We start from the raw sequence: 21,369 nt of genomic DNA on the forward strand, positions 1-21,369 counted from the left end.
CAGTTAAGATCTCAAAACTGCGTAATTGGGGGAAGGGTGTGAAGATAATGGTAAGTGTACGAAGGTCTTGTTCACATGGGCTTCACCTTGTGTAAGAGCAGTGTATACCACAAGCTTTGTTGAATGCTGGGTTTAGTATGTTGATAGTAAATCTAGATCCCAATGGGAGTGTTGGCTGTTACTTTAAACATGCAGGTAGCAGTGCTGAAGCTTACAAAAGCCTGCTAACAGCTTGTTAGACAGCACTCCCATTTAGATCTGTGTTTCACATCAATATATTGTAGTGTGATTTAAAGGCTTAAACAAAACTGCCCCAAGCTTGGCAAAAGCCTTGAAATTGATTGCTTGCTATGCACACTGCGCTTTTACAGGATGATGAAGCCTGTGTGAAGTTCTAAAGTTGGGTATAAACTATTAGGCCTCTTTTAGACTTGTGGTTTGGGAGGGGGGGAGAAACCCTGTAGTGAGCCGCATTTTTACCACCACTTAACTGCTCCCCCCTGTTACTCCTGAGGGGTGCCAGGGGTGTATACATGCTGCAGTTGCTTTGTTTAACAGACTCAGCAGATACTGCCCAGCGAGTGCAGCCTAATCAAAGTAATGGTGCTGCGCTGCAATGGCCCTGCTATTGCGCAAAACATATGTGCTTGCGGCATTGTTGCCTGGTAATTAGGGTTTTAAAACAGTTGCTGAGGAGGCGATACAACGTACGTTCAAGGGTTTAATGAATGTTGTTAGAATTCTAATTTGCTTTCAACATTTTTAGAATTTTGGAATGAATGTAACTCCCCAAATGAAAACCATATACACTGTAGGAAAACATTTTGTTAGAAAAAAAAATTTCTGCTCCTGTGCATTTTCTCAAAAGTTAAAAATGAATGTCGATTTCACAGCAATATTAGTTAGAAAAATAAACGTTCTTTAAAACCAAAATTTTTGTTCCAAAATCTTCTAGTGTTTTAACAGCTTAAAAGAGAAGTATTGTTTTTTTTTTTTTTTTAAATCATACTTGCCTAGGTGGATGCAGCATTGATCCGATAGCTGCAACTTTCCCCTGTCAGCTCTAAGGCTGAGAACTGAGCGATCAAACACCACTGATCGCTAAGTTCTTCCTGCCGCTTTGAGCAGAGAGCCCCTGAAGCGCAGGGGTGGGAGCAGCTCGCTGAGAGGCTGAGCCAGGTCCAGCCATACAGGCACCTAGGTGGATCTCAACCATATGGTTGTGATCTTTCCCTAGCCTGCACTGACTAAGTGAAGTCTCAGCTTTAGTCCACTGTCGGGTGAAAATGGCTCACAGGAGTGAAGAACCAACTGCACTCCTGTGATCCACAGGACAAGGACAGTCAAACCAGCCTTGCTGTACTTCTTTAAATGTAGCTCTGAGCGGTATAGATTTTAATGTGTTTTAATCAGTAAATGCGGTATAGTAATTTAAAACTGGGAATCTGTCTATTTGGAGGTGGAGTGAAGAGGAACCGTAAATAGTTACTGTGGGGAGAGTGAGGTTTGGGAACATTTGTCCAGTCTTGTGTGTTTAAACTTATGCATGTATGTGTATACATATAGAATATGCGTATGTATATTTATTGTGTGTATTAAGTATTCCAGTTATATGTATGTGAGCTTTTTAGTAGGGTGTAAAAATAAATATAACAATGAATTGGCTTGGCCTCCCTGCATATTAAACTTTCCAGTGTTCATTTACAAGAATTGGTGCTCTGTTGTACAGACATTGGGGGATGGGAAAGATTCTTTTATAGAGGAAATGGGAAAATTCCATCAGTATGGTGATTATAAACTTCCTGTCTTGTTTTACAGCTGATGTAAACGTGTGTAATTAATGTCACAAAAACAAACTAGCGATCTTTTCTTAAGCAGTTATTTGTAGATGGTAGCATGTAGAAGATTAACCACGTTGAACATGAACAATGGGGTATTTGACAAGCAATATATGGGGATTGTAATGCAGGCAGAATTTCATTGTCCTATGTAATACAATTATTTTATTCCTGTGTGTTTTAGGAATTTTTGAAAAAAGTTTTTTTTTTTTCCTTTCTTAAATTGTTGCTTAACCAACGTACATGTATCTCGGAGCATATTAAGGGTCAACACCCATCTCCCACTTCATGCCAGTGGTTCCAGACAGAAGAATAATCAGACTGAATAAGCGTACCCCTTTTTGTACCTTTTATTGTTTTTTCAAATGCTAGTACTTTGTAGAGTTCTACTATCCAGTCATGTAGTTTAGGACTATTACTTTGCATGCTAACAAAGGGGGCTCTCTTTACGTCTATGGAAGTTGTCTAGATCAGAAGTGTTGACATATCCCAGGATTCAAGTAAATGGAAAGTTTGAAATACCATGCCTAAGCTTGACATTTGTGGGTCCTGCATGCAGTGTTTGCAGAGTAGCAGTCTATTCATTTAATGAGCTGCTGTACCTGCAGGGAAAAGGTTCCTGACCCTTTATAAAATAAAATGCATCTGTAGGGCAGTCTCGCAGAACCAGTGTATTAAAAATATGCTGTGTTTTAAGATGCATGGGGGTGCTAATAACAATGGCTCCCCATGCATCTGCTAAAGAGCAGCACATTTTGTCTTCTGGTGCGGGAACACAAACAATTTACATGTGGTCCCGCCCCCCTAATAGCGTGAACCTATCCTACTTTGTAGATTTACTGCTTTTGTGTTTTTTTTTTTTTTTTTTTTGCTATTTGATAATTTGATTGTTCTTGAAAACAGGAATATTTTTAAAGATACAAATTCAGAACCTGTATATGTCCTATAAAATCAGATCGTTGTAAACTGTGGAATGTAGTAACTACCCCTATTAGTCTGTGGTTGCTCTCACACAAAACATCCCAGTGATCTCAACATCCACAGGTTGGTTGGTATGAGCAACCATGTTATCTCTGTGTGTGATCGCATTCTGTGAAAGTCTTGTTTTGCTTCACATTTTAACTCTCAGTCCATACTAGATTCTAGGTCCAAGTAAACTGCTACATATACAATATATTAATTGCAGCAGTTCCTCAAGCGTATATTATATGAAAGAGTAAGACGTTACTTTCCTTATTTTACTCTGTTCAAGTAGGACGGTAAAACCACCATCCTTGAATGGTGCCTGGTCATGTGGAGAGATCTCACACCGTTCTCCTGGCTGCATCACCTGGCGGTTTCAGCTCCAATGTTCCTAGCCAGATGATGGTTACTGCCTACTTATTGTTCTGAGAGACTGTTCTTAGTAGTAGGCCAATAAGACATACAGTGGGAGGGAATTGACTTAATGTAATGTTCAAATTTACATATTAGAAGGAACAAATTATTGTCAGACTACTAGTCCTCCGATGTAAACAACCATTAGGTGTTTCTAAGCCATTAGAAATGAGCTGAAACCCAATTTTAAAGTGGAACTAAAATCTGAGCACCACAAACTGAAGATGCTATTTAATTCATTTTTGATATTCACAGCAAACCCACCCATCGATCCATGTCTCAATGCTTTATTTTATTGAGAAATCGCTTTGAGAAACACCCCCTCTAGTATTTCTAATCCCAACCATCTGAAGGGCAGATGATACACATACCAATCCCTTCCTGGAATCTGTATGCCCTTCGTCAGGTATACAGAGGGTGTGAAAGCCCCTTCTTCAGATAAATGAAAAAAATGCCAATATAATATTTGGTAGAGATTCTTCTGCTGACCAACCCCTTTCCTTTGTCTTCTAGTGTAAAAAGTACAGGGACCAGTTCACAGAGCAGAAAAAGTTCATATATGATGAAAAACTGGATGCCAGTGAACTCTTCAAGGATAAGAAATCATTGTACCCTGCCAGGTAAGCACTTTTCCTCACTTCATGAAGTACTTGTGATAATGGTCAGCCTTCACTGTTCTGAATGAAAACCGTGCATACAGTATTTCTTCATTTATTGGAATTTAAATTCCTAAAGAGACTCGGTTATACTCGTAGTACACTGCATTAGAAGAGCTTGTATGCTCACTGCTTCGACAGCTGGTGACTCCTACCTTCTCTCTGTCTTTGTCTTTATATTCAGTGCCTGTGTCCCACACTGCGCTTTGCGGCTTTTTCCACCAATACCCACTTCAGTATAATGTGGCTCCTTCCACCAATACCCACTTCTGTACAAGACACAGCAGTGACATAGGGTTTGAAGGATAGAACCACAGCACACAGTGGGGAACATGGGCATCCGCACTTCCTGAAGTGTTGGATGCCAAAAGGGCGGATAGTGTTGGAATGCAGTAAAGGTAGGAGGAGAGGGTTTACAAGGAGAGAGTATAATAGCTCTTCTCTTGCATGGTACTTTTTTATTTTTCAGACTGGCAGAAGTGATGTTTAAGAACCTAGAATAAGCAGTGTGACAGTAGGCTGCATCACTTCATTGCAGTTAAATGCAGCTGATTTATGATTAGGTGTTATGTGCCACTACACAAGTCCATCTAGCTCAATGAATAAAAAAAAGGGGGGGGGGGAGAATCATACAATCCCATATACACAATCCTATACCCACAGTGGATACCAGAGGGATGCAAAAAAAACAGTAAAGCACGATCCAATCCTTCCTGATCCCCTGAGAGGCAATCAATTATTCCCTGGATCAACTATAAATGTTCATATCCAGTTATATTATGTATATTTAGTAAAGAATGCAGACATTTTTTAAAGTAATCCACTGAGCTGGCCAGAACCAGCTCTTGAAGGTGTCTATTTCACAATTTCACAGCTCTTACTGACATTAGACATTTTGCCCTGCTGTTCCACCTTCCTCCCACACTCCCCAGCAGTTCTGAACTCTGATTATTCAAAGACAGGCATTGCTGTGTGAATACAGCAGCCCTAAGCTCTGCCATAGACAGATCAAAATTCGTACAGTTCAGCAGGAACCATCTGAAATGCAATCTGTCAATGGGCTGGCTGGCTGTACTGAAGTAGATCAATCAACTGACGTCAATACAACCAGCCTGTCTGCCTATAGCTGCCGGCAGTAATAATTGTATTCTGACAGCTGGGAAACCTCCAGCTTTCAGAGTAGCAAAATATTGTACTAGAATCATAATGTCATTTTAAACAGGACACATTACACAATAAAATGTATACTTTTAATCCACAGTAAAACTATATCATTAAATAGTACGTTTTTTACTGAGGGATATACAGGACCACAAAGTAAGACAATTAATGAGAAAAGAAGTTAAAGAAATATTTTTCGTCAAAGTGGATTACTTTTATTTTTTTTATTTCAACATAATAGCTTGATATTTCAAATAATGTATAATATTTTGACTATCTTTTAATTTTATATAGGCTCATTAGTGTAGATACAGGCTTCATGTAATGCAGCAACAACCTATAACAGTTTAAATCTGCCGTTCTAAACCTTTTGAAAATGGAGGAACCCTTGAAAAACCCTCTGGGCTCAGGGAATCACCCATAATAATTACTATATTTACAGGTCACATTGGCCACTGTAAAGAATGCTCCTTATATTATTTACCATGATTTACTCTTCTGAGCGATCAAAGTTGCTCATTGCTCAAAGAACCCCTAACAGGTCCCACAGAACTCTGGTTGGGAAAGGCTGGTTTAGCTATTCACCTGAACTCTTGACTGGCTGATGCTGGGAAAGCCAAGCAAGTACCCATCACAACATAATCCTCTGAATCTTTTTTATTGTAACAGCATTAAAAGCAATCTGATAATGCACTTCTACCTCAAAAGGCCTTAATCCTAGCTCTAACTGGCTGACATTACCTTTTTTTTCTAATATATGAATTTCAACCTTGTCCTAACCAGCTAAATTAAATTTCCTCAGTGGGTGGCCTTGTCCACCACCAACCCATGAAGCTGGGCAGAAAATTGTTGGCTAAACAGCAGCTGTATCCAGTTAGATGCAGCCACTATTTGGGTGTTCTGACAGGCACTAGCTGTAGCTGTCAAAATAAAATGGCGGCAGTGGGAGATTGCTCTATCTAAGCTGTATAGTGTGGATGGAGAAATATGGTAAATTACTCAGCCCACAGGTTGAACGAAAATAATCTGTGTGTATACCCAGCATATCTCTAACCTTTTTACAATTTTTCGAAGCCAGTAAAGGTTCTTAGTATGCAAATTAGCTGATTCCTGATCTCCTGCAGCAGGCAAGAATCTTTTTTATTTTTTTTTTATTTAAGCTGACTTCATATGATTGGACTGTAGGCAGTGCAGTTTTGGTGTCATGAACAGACGTGACATGCTTAGGAGACAGGGATCCAACTTTTTCATCTGAATTTCTGGGCAAATGGAGACATAGCATTTTTCAAGAAATTGTATATATATTTTGTATTGCCCTTAGCCCCTAGTCAGCTTTCACAGTTTATTTTCAAATTTGGACTGTAAAGAAAAAGGTCACAGGTGAAAGCTGAATGCACATCCACAAAAATTTTCCATTTTATAGAACAAGACCTAAAGGCTCAATTCACTAAGCTATAAGGCCCTTTTCACACACAGGTCCGTTTGTCCGTTTTTCATCCGTTAACGGACATCAATGCATCTCTATGTAAAAATGGATGACAACGGATGATCATCTGTTTTCATCCGCTTCCGTCAATGTCCGTTTTTTTGAACGGATGAATGTCCTATTTTTCATCCGTCAAAAAATCGGATCGGACGAAAAACGGATGTAACCGAACAACGGTCCGTTTTTCATCTGTTTTTGCATTGGTAGTGGATGTAAAAAAAATGGATGAAAAACAGATGAAAAACTGAACATTTTGTTGTGACTGAACTGAACGGACCGTATGTGTGAAAGGGGCCTAAGAGATATTTACCATAACAAGGTATTTTTAACAATTCCAGCCAGTGAGACTTAAAAATAACAATCACATGGACAAAACGGCAATCATTATACAAAGTATCACATAGTTGGAGGAGTGAGCACTTTAATGAAGTTGTGCTGTACAAACCTCTTAACCCCTCATTATAATCCCCATGGGTAATTACTTATCTTTTGCCCCACTTTGAAGACCTTGGTGCCTCTCAGCATTTTCTTTTAAATAGTCCCAGTCTGGTCCCTTACCTACCACGCATGCCCACTGTGCTAGCTCCTAGCTCATTACTGTGGATGAGTACATACTCTTAGAGATGGTTATGTACCCCATGAGTATGGACCTAGACAGAGTAATGATTAAAGTGATTGTAAAGTCATGTGTTTTTTGTCTATAAAAATAACAAACATGTTATACTTACCTGCCCTGTGTAGTGGTTTTCAACAGGGCAGCCCAGATCCTCCTCTTCTTGGGTCTCTTTTAAGTGCTCCTGGCCCCTCATTCCTGTCGGGAGCCCCCAGAGCAAGCAGCTTGCTATGGTGGCACCCGAGCCGCAGCTCCGTGTATCCATTCAGACACGGAGTCGCAGTTCAACCTCCATCCCCTCTCTCTCTCTCTCCTCATGGGCTAAATTACTTTGACAGCAGCAGGAGCCAATGGCACCACGGCTGTGTCTCAGCCAATTTAGGAGTCCCAGACGGCCAAGGCACTCGTGCTACATCGCTGGATCGAGATGGGCTCAGGTAAGTGTTAAAGGAAAGAATAACACACTCCTGCCCTAGAGTCAGCTGGCTGTTTAGTGTCACAGGTGCCTGGTCAAATCGAGGATAGTCTCATGGATGCCCTCTAGGACTGGGGTCGTCCTGACAGTGCTGTGAGAATAGAAAACGAAAACAGGACGCACTGGCATAGTAAATTAACAGATTTATTAATAGATATGAATAAAATTATAAAGATGTCTACTCGTAAACCTAAGGTAAAAACACGCTCGTCAGGCCACTTGTGTGGCTACCTCTCATCGGTTGCTCGTATCACTGAACCTGGGAGCAGGGGGGTCCTGGATGAGACACCTCAGGCTGACGCATTTCAAAGGAGTGGACAACTTCTTCAGAGCCACCTTCAGAGGCTCTGAAATGTTAAAGGGGCTGAGGGGGGAGCTGCACACAGAAGTCTTTATCTTAATGCATTAAGATAAAAAAAATTCTGCCTTTACAACCACTTTAAGGACTGGGTCCGTGCATGTGTGATACGTCCAGGGCCTGGCTAGGGCTATTTTTTAAAGCAAAGGCTGGACAGAGCCGACAAGGCCCCACAGTTAAGATCCCTGCAGTGGGACAAATATTTACCTATGTAGTTTATAGGGAGGGGGTGGGGTTGTAGGTGGAGCTGTGAAGAACGTCCCATGCTTTTATATAAAATGTGACAAGTTAGAACTGGAATAATTCTTATTGTAAAGTAAACAATTTTTGTTCTTTTAGTGTTGGGCAGCCATTCCAAGGTGATTATTTGGAAATCACCAAAAATCCAAAATCTAAGAAGTTGAGTGATGCCATTGAAGACAAAATAATTATTGCTGACACTGTGAGTAAAATCAACAGAGCAAATGGAAAGGTAAGACTTTGTCCATAAATTATAGCACAGGGGCTGGGATTTAAAACTTTTATAGGCTGGAAAAAAAAAGTAGCTTTGTCTATAATAGCCAAACATTTCTTGGATTGTACCCATCAAGAATCAGAATATATGGCTGGAATCTAATTGATAGTGTTAATGAAACAGTCCCAACAGGATGGCTCTAATTTGGGCCTAGTGATTGGTTGTACAGGTCTGAGGACTGCCTCCTGAGAAGAGATCACACACTATCCCATATCTGTAAGCACCTCATATTTCCTGAGAGTTCTAATGGAGCAATGAAGCTGTAGCAAGAGTAGGTTTTATTCATTTACAAGAGAAGATCGACTGCTTAGCAGTTGGCAGAGATCTGACACTGGGGTGTTTTGGCTTTTTGTTTTTTGCCTTGTAGGCAGCCTCCGATCACAAAATGTCAGGAGAGCAACATAGACATAATGGTTCATTCCCCCTTTGCACCGAGCCCAGGCATGCCACTTGTTTAGAAAAGGGTTCTAGATTGCTGTTGGGTAGTGCCCTTGCCTCACTTCTTGTGAGCAGTTTCTTTTACCGTATCTCCAGTTCACTGTCTGCAAATTCCTGATCAGTCCAACCTGCGGCCCATCAGTGCTATGAATGTGGCCCAACACAAAATAGCAAACTTACTTCAAAATTTCGATTTTCCTTTTTTTGAAATGCGAAAGAAAATTTTTATGGTGTTTCTTTATTGAAACTTATAATTTTTATATTCCCAAAGAAAAATATCCCAAAATTAGAATCTGATGAGCACCTTGACAATTCATAGAGAATTGCTACTACATGCACTGAAGCAGATATTGATTTGTTAATTTATCAAACAGTGTCAAATATCTTGCCCTCTTTTATAGTTAAAAAAAAAAAGTTTTATTACCTAGATGGGTACATTATCTATATCAGTGATCGTTATTTGTGATCTGGTTGACTTTCTCTGCTCATCAGCTATCCATACTGTTAGTGTATTTTTTACGTGGTCCAAGACCATTCCTCTTCTTCCAGTGTGGTCCAGAAAGGTCAAAAAGTTGGATGACACTGGTCTTGAATTTGACCTGATGTACTCAGTAGTCAAGCACTCAGGTTTGGACCTGGCCTGATACACACCCTATCTAATCCTACTTGTGCCTATTACTCTGCAATACCAAAACAGAGAATTGGAGGAAGACCTTAAGAGGCAGAATATTTTTTTGAAAGAAAAAGATATCTTCGGACATTTCAGGCAAAAAACATAATATGCCGGAACCTATAAAGATTTAAAAAGGCGTTGACTTTAACTACTTTCTCCTCTAGTTTTCTATTACAGTAAGAATGCAGTTCATTCATATGTGTAAGCTGTTGTAAAAATTATGAATATCCAATTTGAACTGATCCAGGGTTTTCTCTTACATGTTAGTGGTTCTCATGCATTCCTCACTTCCTTTAAAGACAGGAAGTGATGGGAAATCTGCCCAATGGGGTCACTAACAGGAAAGCAAATGATAGACTGGGTTAGAACGTATGACAATGTTGTCATTCCCAAGAGACAACTAAAAAAAACTTTATTGTTAAATATTATGCTGTTTTTAACATGGATAGCCATTTTTATCTAAACATAAAATGGCTTTTTTGTGTAAAAATAAAACTGTAGTTGTCTTTCTTTTTTTTGTGCGTGGCTATTCTTGTCACACTCTGGGAGTCAGGGTTTTTTCTGCAGGCTTCAGCAAAGTGGAGGGGAACACAAAACAAAAACAAACTACGGTATTTCACACTAGCTAATACCAGCTGTCTTTGCGTGGGGCTCAGTTTATTAAATTTTCTAAGGCTTAAGGTTTGCTTTAATAAAAAATACATGCAAAAACCAAAGGAATACAAACTTGTGTTTTCTTCAGTTTTAACAGCATCATTTTCTGTGTGATATATAGTTTTCTGTCCCCAATATTTTACTTTTTTCAAGTAAATTTCCCTCTTTTTTTAACCATATTTACTCCTCAATGTCCTTTCTCATTCTCAGGGAGCAAGCAGAATTTTTTTGTTGACAAAGAATAATGTCATTATTGCTGACCACAAGTCTGGACAGATCAAGCTGAAAGTTTCCCTGGGCGATATTACAAAATTGAGCATGAGCTCCCAAAATGATGGGTTTTTTGCAGTCCATCTTAAGGAGGTATGTTTTTACAGCTATGTACATTAGATGTTTGTGACAATTCAGTGCAATTAAAAGCGGTTGCCTCTTTCTCTTATTTTATTAGCGGGCATTTATTGGTTACAGATATTTAGATAGCACGAACAGTTTTATTGTAGGTTCACACTTACAATCTAAGGTCCTTATCTCAGATGTATACTTACTCATGCAAGCACAAGGAGAACATGCAAAGGCCATGTGAATGCCCTGGTTGGGATTTGAATCAAGGACTCTGATGCTCCAAGGCAGGAGTGCTAACCACTAAGCCACTGTGCTGCCAGCTATGTTATAATAATAGAAACTGTTTTCACAAAGATTTTCTTAATGAAATGAGCTAAAGAACCACTGACTATACATGAGGTGGTAGAAGCCTAACCAGCTACTAAAATCAATATTCTTGCTGTTAGATGAAACTGGTCATAAAAGGTCAATAACCTGGGCACCTAGATTGGAATGTTTAAAGGTTTGTAGCATGCCATGATGAAACATGATTGAGTTTTCTCTTGCCTTCCATATCTCTATTCCTTACTGAAATAATATCAAGGCTTTATTAGTTGAGACCCAGAACTGCTGCCTGCCAGTTGTACATTTGACACCATTTTCTAATGCAGAAAAAAATAAACTTCTCTTAGTATATATCTGTTTATTCTACAGATACAGTTGACACTCAACCATTGAGGAATAGTTATCTGCTAGAAGATACAGGATACGTGGGTTATATTGTGCAAAACAAATCGTGTCTTGCATAAATGTAATGACAGTCGTGGATTACGAAGATTAAGGACTCATTCACAACACCATACGTGCATGAAAACTGATGGAAAAACTGCAGATTTCACCTGCACACGAGTTTACATCAGATTCACATCAGTTTATATGCGCGTTCTAGTTTTTTTTTTTTTTTTTTAAATGCACATTGTCATCAGTTTTAATGCATGTCCGCTATGTGCCTTGTTTTCGCCAGTGTTGATATCCTGTCAGTTTTTTTTCACATGCAGAAAGCTGTATACACAATGCAGATTCCTGTGCAGAAAAAAATCTGCATGGGAGACCAGTGTTGTAGTGTGAACGGGGCACATAGAGAACAACTGATTTTTATGGGCCCGTGCAGAAAAACTTCTGTCTCTGCACATGGTGTGAACAATGTCTCAAGTGCTGGAACAATTATGCTTTTGAGTAGCTTTCCACAATGTATTTTCCTCAGATTGTTAACTTTGTTAACAATGTAATCTGTTTCCAAACCTAGGGCTGTGCAGCAGCATCCAAGGGTGACTTCCTCTTTAGCAGTGATCATCTCATAGAGATGGCTACAAAGCTCTACCGTACTGCACTGATGCAGACAAAACAGAAAATCTTCATTGAGATTGCCGATGAGTAAGTATTGCTCTGAGATTTGCAATGTTCTAGAACTGTATGTGAGGCTTGGTATGCTTTGCTTTGGGAACTTTTGCAATGTATTTTTATATTTATTGAATTCTTGTGTTTTGATCGCTGCCTCATCTAAGGCTGATAAAAAAAAAAAAAAAACTTGGCTGTTGTAGGAAATCTTACAGCATATGGGTGCCTGATTGTTCACCAGATTTTATATGCACTCTTTATTAAACCTTCTCCAAAATTAACAATGAATGTGCTTTTTATATTTATAGTTCTTACCTGAAAATGATTTATGATACAGGTCTCACATTTTATATGTTTAATATTGTCATGATTGTACTTTATATATGGATTTATATACTCTCTGTTAAACATCCACTGAGAAACAATCTGATCACTAAAATGTTGTCATTTTTTCACAAGATTCTAACATTACTAGGTCCTGGCAAAGGGGCAATGTCTTGTTGTAAAATCTCCTTCCAGTCTACTAACCCAACAGCCATTTTGAATGGGTACAAATTCAATGGATCGCTTAGGAAGGGCCCTCACGTTATTTTTAGCAAATTCTAAGGAAGACTCTACAGAGATTTTTCAACTAGATTATGCGTAACCCTACCCCAGCTTCTGGCGAGGATGCCAAAAGCTGGCGGTTTGGATGCATACAGGCATCCTCACATTGCTGTGTTGGAAGGGTAGAAGTAGTTATAGGTTCCACAGACCCTCCAAGTCCTATTCATGAAAGAAAACAACCAGTAATCTGTTTTCTTCACAGTTGGAAGTACAAAAAATAATTGCCGCACAGGGGAGAGAACGCTTTAGTCTTCCGAGTTACTAGCTCCTCATAATATTTGAATGATGTAATAAAAAAAAAAGGGGTGGATAGTTGAGCACATAGAGGGTAGGCATACAGTAATTGTTCTGTTACAAAGATGTCCTCAAACAGGGAGAAAGGCATTCATGTGTGTCATAATAAATCTCATAAAGGGTCATAAACTGTCAAGAAGGGAAGTTTCCCTTCCGTGTAATGACCCTGCTCTTTCTCCTAGTAGTATAGCAGAAGGCAGAAAGCACAGCTTTCAAACCATAAGGGTGTAGGGGCCTAATAGCTAGGCATAAGAATGGAATATCAAAGTACACTCTTTTGAAAATAGTACTATAAATCTGTAATGCCTGACTCCCAATTCTCCTGGGATAACGAGATAAAACCAATGTTAGCTTTTGGAAACTGCTCTCTGTCTAGGCTAAAGTAAATTTTTTTGGCATGAGGGTTTGGTGCCATCTGCGCGTGCATTTTTGTTTTATAATTTCCTTTCTATGATATTTTCTATTGTGACTGTAGGGCTTTTGTGTCAAATTTACTTGTGGCAGATAGGATTTTTCATGTCATTTAACTTGTGGCTACCATTTAGCCACACTCCTGTCTTGACCCCACCCAATATCCTATATGCAACACAGTGACTAGTCATACCCCAGGCAGCCCCCCCCTATAGGCAAAGCAAATACATGGACAGGTTTTCATGGCCAATCCAACAAGGGATAATATACACTGCTCAAAAAAATCAACAAAGGAACACTTTTTAATCAGAGTATACTATAGTATACTAAGTCAAGTATATTCTCCTGGGATATTGATTTGTTTTAGGTAGCAGAGGGGGTTGGTAATTTGTTTCAGCTGCTTTGGTGTTAATGACAATAACAGCAGGTGCACTAGATGGGTAACAATGAGTCGACCGTCAAAACAGGAATCGTTTTTCAGGTGGAGGTCACTAACATTTTTCCCCTACTCTTTTCTGACAGTTTTTCATTGGTTTTGCATTTGGCTAGGGTCAGTGTCACTGGTAGCACGAGGCGATACATGGACGCTATAGAGGTTGCACAGGCAGTCCAACTCCTCCAAGATGGCACATCAATTTGTGCCATTGCCAGTAGGTTTGCTGTGTCTCCCAGCAGTCTCAAGAGCATGGAGGAGATTCCTATTTAACCTATCAGGAGGACTGGTAGCTGCTCCTTTTTGCAAGGAGGAACAGGATTAGCACTGCCAGAGCCCACAAAATGATCTTCAGCAGGTGGTTGAGTTCCTGCACCTGTTCTCTGAGGAAGAAAGTGTAGCAAGGTTTCCAGGCCTGTGGCCGTATGTGGGTCTGCCATAAGTACTGGTACTCTCTTCAGCCCATGTGAGCTGTGACCCTGGGTGTGACAACTGAAGATGCGACAACTCCGGCATCTTTGTTTGTGTTTTTTTTTTTTTTTATTTGATTTAAAGGGGATGGGAGAAGGGAATGAGTGGGATACTCCTTGAGGCTTGAACTAATTATATGTGGGACTTTACTCCTGAAAAATGCCCGTTGGCGCTTCCTTGACGCTAGCCTGCGCCAGCCAATGCTCTCTAACACTGTAAATATCCTGTAGAACACAGAAGTGCTGAATCCTCGACTATTAGTCCAGAAGATCCAGGACTGAGAACTGTAGAACTCCTGACACTGTTGTGCTGTGGAAGTCACTGAATACTGTTCCCCAGCTTTGACTAGCTTGAGGTTGTATGAAGTAGAACTCTGTATAGCTGTACTTGAAACTGACACACTCTGTACAATTCAGGGCACAACCGCAGGTGGCCCCTTTAACTTCAACTCTTCAGGGTCCACTGACTATGTACCCCCTCTGTAGCTTCAGGGTCCTCAACCTAGGTACCTCCTTCACAGCTAGCTGGCACTGGATCCCAGAACCTCTTCTGGAGTGGTCCCCTTTAACTTCAGGCAGACCCCCAGGGGCAATCCTTAGTACTCACGACCTGTGTAGGCTTTCCTGGGACTGGACCCCTCTCTCTCTCTCTGCAGGCTCTTGGCACACCGGATCCCCTCAGCTCACTCAGCATGCTCTGGACACTCAGGTGACACCCCGAGATATCCACCTTCCTCAGACAGGGGGAGAGACAGCCGCACTCTCCTTCCTGGGACTCTGCTCCCGCTAAAGACATCGTGTCATGTGCCACCTCCAAACTTATACCCACTCCCAGAATCCTTTGCAGCACAATCTGCCTCCTGGGATAGTTACAAGCCTGGATGTGTCCCCTGATTGGGTCTCCTTCACTGCCCAATGAGAAGCCTCTCACAGGGCCAGTGAGGAGACCTCCCTCTCAGCAGACACACTTGGTAGCCATGACAACCTACCTGCACAAAAGAAAACATGGCTCTGCTGTTAGGCAGATAAAGCCCACTATATTTTACCTAGCACCTACCTGTAGGGTGCTACAAAAGCTCTGGATAAATTTGTATAGTCTTAAACATACAAACGGCCCTTTTAGGACAACCAAGACCCATGATAAAACTGAGGTTGACACCCTGCTATTATTGAAGTGTGTGCTGTATTTACAATTTGTGTATCAATTCTATATAGCGGTTCACTGTTTGCAGTAGCTGATTTATTTACAATGTGGTTGGTGGACTTAGGAATATCCATACACTTAGCTTACAGTGCAGCTTTTTGCCTCTTTATTTAGTCTTCTAGCCAAATGTTTTTAGCCTATAGTGTTTTCTCTAATGATTGAATGTTATTTAATTCTTCTTGTCGAATGTTCAGGCTATTTTCTTTTGAATTACCTTTACATTTGCACCAAGATGGACAACAAATAGAAATTAACATTTTACACATATTACAAACATTACAGCCATTATTTGTGACTTCTGTGTGAATGCTAAAAAACTCACAAAGCAATTTTTTTAGATAAATTGAGTTCCCCTAAGTAACAATTTTACCTTTTTGTTTCTGCTCTGCTCAGTTTTATTCATCTGCAGATAAAAGGGATGAGCTTTGATCTACATGTTGATGCAGCCTCACCCTCACTTGTGCAAGGGTATTAAGTCACAGGGAAATAATGGTTGACAGAGGTGTGAATGCAACCTGAACCTGTCATTACCAAAGATGAGCTTACTTAGACTCTGCTGAAAATAACTTTTTTTAAAAAAAAATAAAGATTCTTGTTGCAGTTTTTAGCTATGTGCACTGAGCCTATACAGTGGGGAAACCCACCATGCAGCTGTATGCTGACACTCAGATTGTTAGGGGTCCAGTGACCTTTTTTAACACCTAGTGCAATGACTTTGGAACATAAGCTTATAGGGGCATACTGTAGAGTACTATGTAAAAGTTTTAAGCCGGTGTGAAGAAATGCTGTAAAAAAAATTGTTTGTTTTTATCAATCTACAAAATGCAAAGTAAGCAAATCGAAGGAAAGTCTAAATCAGGGATTCCCAAACTACGGCCCTGCAGCTGTTGCTGAACTACACATCCCATGAGGCATTGTAAAACTCTGACATTCACATATATGACTAGGCATGATGGGAATTGTAGTTCCTGAACAACTGGAGGGCCGTAGTTTGGGAATCCCTGGTCTAAATCATATCCGTATGTGCTGTTCAAGCTCTTTTGAAGACGCACAAACGGGCAACTTTGAGAACCATAGACAGTTATCTGCCAAGGAAACCTAATGCAGCAGATGAGCCACATCATGATTACTTCCCTGTGCTATGTGAAGATGTCCAGCAGTGCTATGAGCAAAGAACTGGTGGAAACCAGTGGGATCCAAGTACAGCCATCTACTGTCCGGAGGAGTCCGGCCAGAAGCATTACTGCCAAAAAGCCATACCTTCAGCCAGGCTAAGCGACTCAACTATGCATAAAACATCGGAACTGGGTTGCAGAAAAGTGGCATCCGATGCTCTGGACTAATGAGTCAAAAATATTTGGCTGTAGCAAGTTTGGCAGGCTTGCAAGCCCCGCGGCAGTTTGGGGCTGCATTTTTACAAATGAGTTGGAAAGTTGGAAGTTTCGCTAGGATCAATGGTGTCCTCAATGCTGAGAAATGCATGCAGATATTTCTTTATCATGCCATACCATCAGGGAGGTTTGTGATTTTTCCCAAAATGTATTCTGCAGCAGGACAACCCACACGTATAGGCAATGCTATTAATAATTCTCTTCAGCATAAAGAAAAAAGGAGTCCTGGAATTGATGGTTTGGCCCCCCCACAGAGCTCTGATCTCAACATCATCAAGTTTGTCTGGGATTATGTGACGAGACTGAAGGATTTCAGACAGCCTACATCCACAGAAGATCTGTGGTTAGTTCTTCATGATGTTTGGAACAAGCTTCCTGCCGAGTTCCTTCAAAAACTCTGCACAAATGTACCTAGAAGAATTTATGCTGTTTGAAAGGCAAAGAGTTGTCACACCAAATATTGATTTGATTTGGATTTCGCTTATTTTCATTTACTTTCCATTTTGTTAATTGATCAAAATAAACTATTAACACTTCTATTTGTGAAAGCATTCTCAATTTACAGCATTTTCTCACACCTAAAACCTTTGCACAGTAGTATGTGTAGCAAATTTTTCTGTTGCGTGCATATTTAATTACATTGATTTAAGCCCCATAGTGATTAACCACTTCCCGTGAATCGACGTCACTTCTGGTTTACTCGGCTGCTAATGGTTCCGAATTTAGAAAAGTGTCAGTATTAACAAATGCCAATTTTGGCATTTTGAATACTTTGAAGTGCAGTGGAGGGGTCTTTTAGACCCGATCCCTCCATAAAGAGTATCTGTCACTGCCTATTACTGTCACAAGGGACGTTTACATTCCTTGTGACAGCAATAAAAGTGAACATATTTTTTTTTTTAAACCGTGCTAAAAATAAACAATTAAATCGGGAAAAATGATTTTGTTTTTTAAAGCCATCCGTTGCCATGAGCTCCCGCACGAAAGAAAGCGCATACGTAATTCGCTCCCGCAAATAGAAACGTTATTAAAACCACAGGTGAGGTATCGCCAGAGCAAGAGCAATAATTCTAAAAAAAGACCTCTGTAACTCTAAACTGGTAACTGTTAAAATTTTTTGAAAGCATCGCCTATGGAGATTTTTAAGTACCGTAGTTTGTCGCCATTCCACGATTGTGCGCAATTTTAAACTGTAACATGTTAGGTGTCTATTTACTGTGTGTGACATCTTCTTTCACAATATACAAAAAAAATAGGGCAAGCTTTTTTTTTTTTTTATGCAGTGAAATTTATTTTTTCCCCAAAAATTGCGTTTAAAGGACCGCTGCACAAATACCGCATGACAAAAAATATTGCAACAACCGCCATTTTATTCTCCAGAGTCTTTGCTAAAAAAAAATATATATATATATATATATATATATATATATATATATATATATATATAATGTTTGGGGGTTCGAAGTAATTTTCTAGCTAAAAATACTAATTTTAACTTGCAAATAACGTGTCAGAAATAGGCTTGGTCCTTAATAGGTAATATCATTTAGATGATTTTTCTGAAACAGGGAAGACATTAAAGCGGTAGTAAACCACCACTAACCTAAAATAAAGTAGGCCCACCTGCAGGGTTATGTCATAATGTACTAGTATGCACCGCATACTAGCACATTATGACACTTACCTGTAAAGCGGATCCCTCCTGCGCATCGCTGTCACGGATCCCCGGTGCTGCCATCTTCCAGGTTCGCATCCTCCAGCTGTATAAATGGCTGGGGCAATGGGGCCTTTGACTCTGGCACAGAGCTCTGAAGGTACAGCAGAGGATGCCGTCCCTTCAGAGTGCATGCGCCGGTGACATCTTCTGCGGCATCCCTTGTGCATATCTCCTAAACAGTGCAAGTTTAGGAGATATTTACTGTAAATACAGATACGCTTTATTATAGGCTTTCCTTTTAGGTACAAGTTCAAAAGTGGAGTTTTTGTATTTTTCAGTGGACCTGGGGACTTTTGGCTCCCCTACTACATGTATGAAGAGTTCCTATATATTAGTTTTTCAAATAAAGTTCCTCACTTATGTATAACATGTAAAAGCAACAGACAGAAGAAAATTTTTGAAGCATTATATATTTTTTTCCACAGCTATGTTTAAAAGTCAGGTTTTTGGGAAAATGTGTCATTATTATTATTATTTCAGGTACTTCTATAGCGCTGTCAATTTACGCAGCGCTTTACATATACTTTGTACATTCACATCAGTCTCTGCCCTCCAGGAGCTTACAATCTAAGGTCCCTAACTCACATACATACACAGTAGGGCCAATTTTTTTATACAGGATCATGATTACAATTATGGGAGGTGCCACTGGTTGCATATTTCTATTAGTTGCAGGTTTACTGATTGTTCTTTTCTTTTAGCTTCACTGGTTAGTAGGTAATGGAGCCTGCATGTGTGTTTCAGTTAAATGCCTCAAATACTAGTAAAACATTAGCAGGAGCATGATAGCAAACAATAAGGCCCCTTTCACACTTATGCAACCTAAAAGTCGCACGATTTTGCCACGGTTTTGACTTAACTTGAAGCAATGCCTATGTCTTTAGACCTCAAAACGCATTGAAATTGTCCCAAAGTAGTGCAGGGACTACTTTGAAGTTGTTGCGACTTGAATTCATACAGATATGAACGGTACTCATTGGAAATCATTAAGTGTGACTTGTCATGCGACTTTGCAGTCCCAAATAGCAGGACAAGTCACACAAGTGTAAAAGGGGCCTAAAGCAGTGTTAGCGCCCATATTTCTGTCATGACAGGTTCAACATCATGAACTTCTGGGAGTCTCTGAGCTTTACCTGGGTGCAAATAGTCTAATACCTCTGCCCTCGCACAACATTTGCTCCCCTTACTGTCTTTGGCACATGCATGCCATTTTAGCCCTTCCTCCCCTGCCTCATTATCTCTAATTCCTGGTCCTTGGAGGGGAGAAAAACAATTTAAGGAGTAGCAAGTTTATTTGTGGGTGACTGCCAAAAGTTTACAAGAGTTGACAGCTCCTTAACCACGGAGCTCACAGATTGTTTGCAACAATGTGCAGTCTAATGTTGGGAGGTGGGGTTCAAGATGCGTAGAAACGGGATAGAGTCTGAGTGAGTTTGAATAGGTAGTGCATTAAGAATAGTAGTAAAAGAGGCTTTGGGGTGTCTGACTTGGATTTTCGCTTTTGTGTATTTTCTTTTTAGCTGTTTGTTTTTGAGATTTTTGTACATACAGTTTGTTTTACAGAGGCCCACAAAAGTCCCTGTTCAATCTGTTGCTGAAACTGTACTTCAAAATGTGTTAATCTGATGATACATGATACATAGGGGGGGACTCTCTCCTCTTTGGAAAGGTGGGACCTTAAAGTAAACCTTCCTGCTCGAAGCATTGAAATATCATGTATCTCTCTTCTGCAGCAAGCTATCACTTCCATTTTATTTTTGTACATTACGAAAAAAGGAAAGGTGTGGTGGCGCTGCCTAAAGATGAGGTGTCGTGTGTAAAGAACAAATCATGTTTGCAAAAATATATAGTGACATTACATGTGAATAAAGTGCTGAATGTGCTCAAGTGTGACCATACAAAAAATAAAGTGCAAGGTGCAAATGGGTACAATAAACATAGCCTTATTATAGTACCTAATAAATGCAATTATTACAATGCTAAAATTACAACAGATCATAAAAATTATATAATCATCAGAGAGTATATAAAAGATATTAAACATTTTTTAAAAATTATTTCTATTATCCAATAGTCCCAGTAATCATGCAAAGTGCAAAAATCGTGCAAAAAAAAATGTATATAGTTCGTAATTTTGATTGTGCAGAAATCACACTGTGCAAGCAGGTGCAATTGTGCTCCCCTAATTGGACCGCACTCACCAAATAGAGGTATCCCTACGAGGGTCACAGGTATATAGCCAGAAAAATAGATTTGGACTCCCCCAACCACTCTGGTACCGACTGACACTGATAGACTCTCAGCCCACACTTGTTATAGGGTAGTTCCTATCCATAGTTAGTGAAAATGGTTGATACGCCTCATGGCCATGCAGGAAGAAGAGGCTATATGGATAGAGCTGTAGTATCGGAAACGGGAGAAGTGTGTCACTAATATACTAAAATCAGAAGTTGCTTTGGATTTGTTAAAGGATAAATTCACCTTCTGGAGCATGTGACACATTGCACCCATATTTAGGGTGTAACCTGCTCCAGACCTGCCCACAGCACCCCTGATACCCTCCCTTCGTGACAGCGGGCAGGGGATCCTCTTCCCACACCTGCTATCAGATTTTGAAAATTGTGTGGCTGGGCAGGGCTCCTTCTTCACTGTCACGTCATCCATTCACAGGGATCTGTGAATGAAAATACTGCAGGTTCTGTCCACCGCTGCAGAAGATGGACTTGTAGCTTGAATGGGTCACTAGCAAACTGATCAGCGCCCTCCTAGTTTATTCACACTCTATCAAGCTTGACAGCTTGTACAGGGGTACAGGCCGAAAATTAGAAGGGAACTGCGCAGGAGCCTGAAATAGCTGCTGCGATCTGCTGATTGTAGGTGT

The 21,369-nt window shown here is 40.1% G+C and overlaps 1 protein-coding gene across 3 annotated transcripts in view; it reads left to right on the plus strand.

Moving 5' to 3' along the window:
* Positions 1-21,369, plus strand: part of MYO1B (myosin IB) — a gene marked incomplete at its 5' end in the record, with an annotated part of 358,657 nt that overhangs the window by 334,632 nt on the left and 2,656 nt on the right. For all 3 annotated transcript variants that reach the window (XM_082260037.1, XM_082260038.1, XM_082260039.1), the window contains 4 exons: positions 3,729-3,835; positions 8,304-8,436; positions 10,454-10,606; positions 11,871-11,998. In XM_082260037.1, the coding sequence (XP_082116163.1) occupies positions 3,729-3,835; positions 8,304-8,436; positions 10,454-10,606; positions 11,871-11,998 (521 nt within the window). The remainder of the gene's footprint in view (positions 1-3,728; positions 3,836-8,303; positions 8,437-10,453; positions 10,607-11,870; positions 11,999-21,369) is intronic.

The sequence above is a fragment of the Pelophylax lessonae genome, assembly GCF_965119305.1.
Source record: "Pelophylax lessonae genome assembly, chromosome: 6".
NCBI lineage: Eukaryota > Metazoa > Chordata > Amphibia > Anura > Ranidae > Pelophylax > Pelophylax lessonae.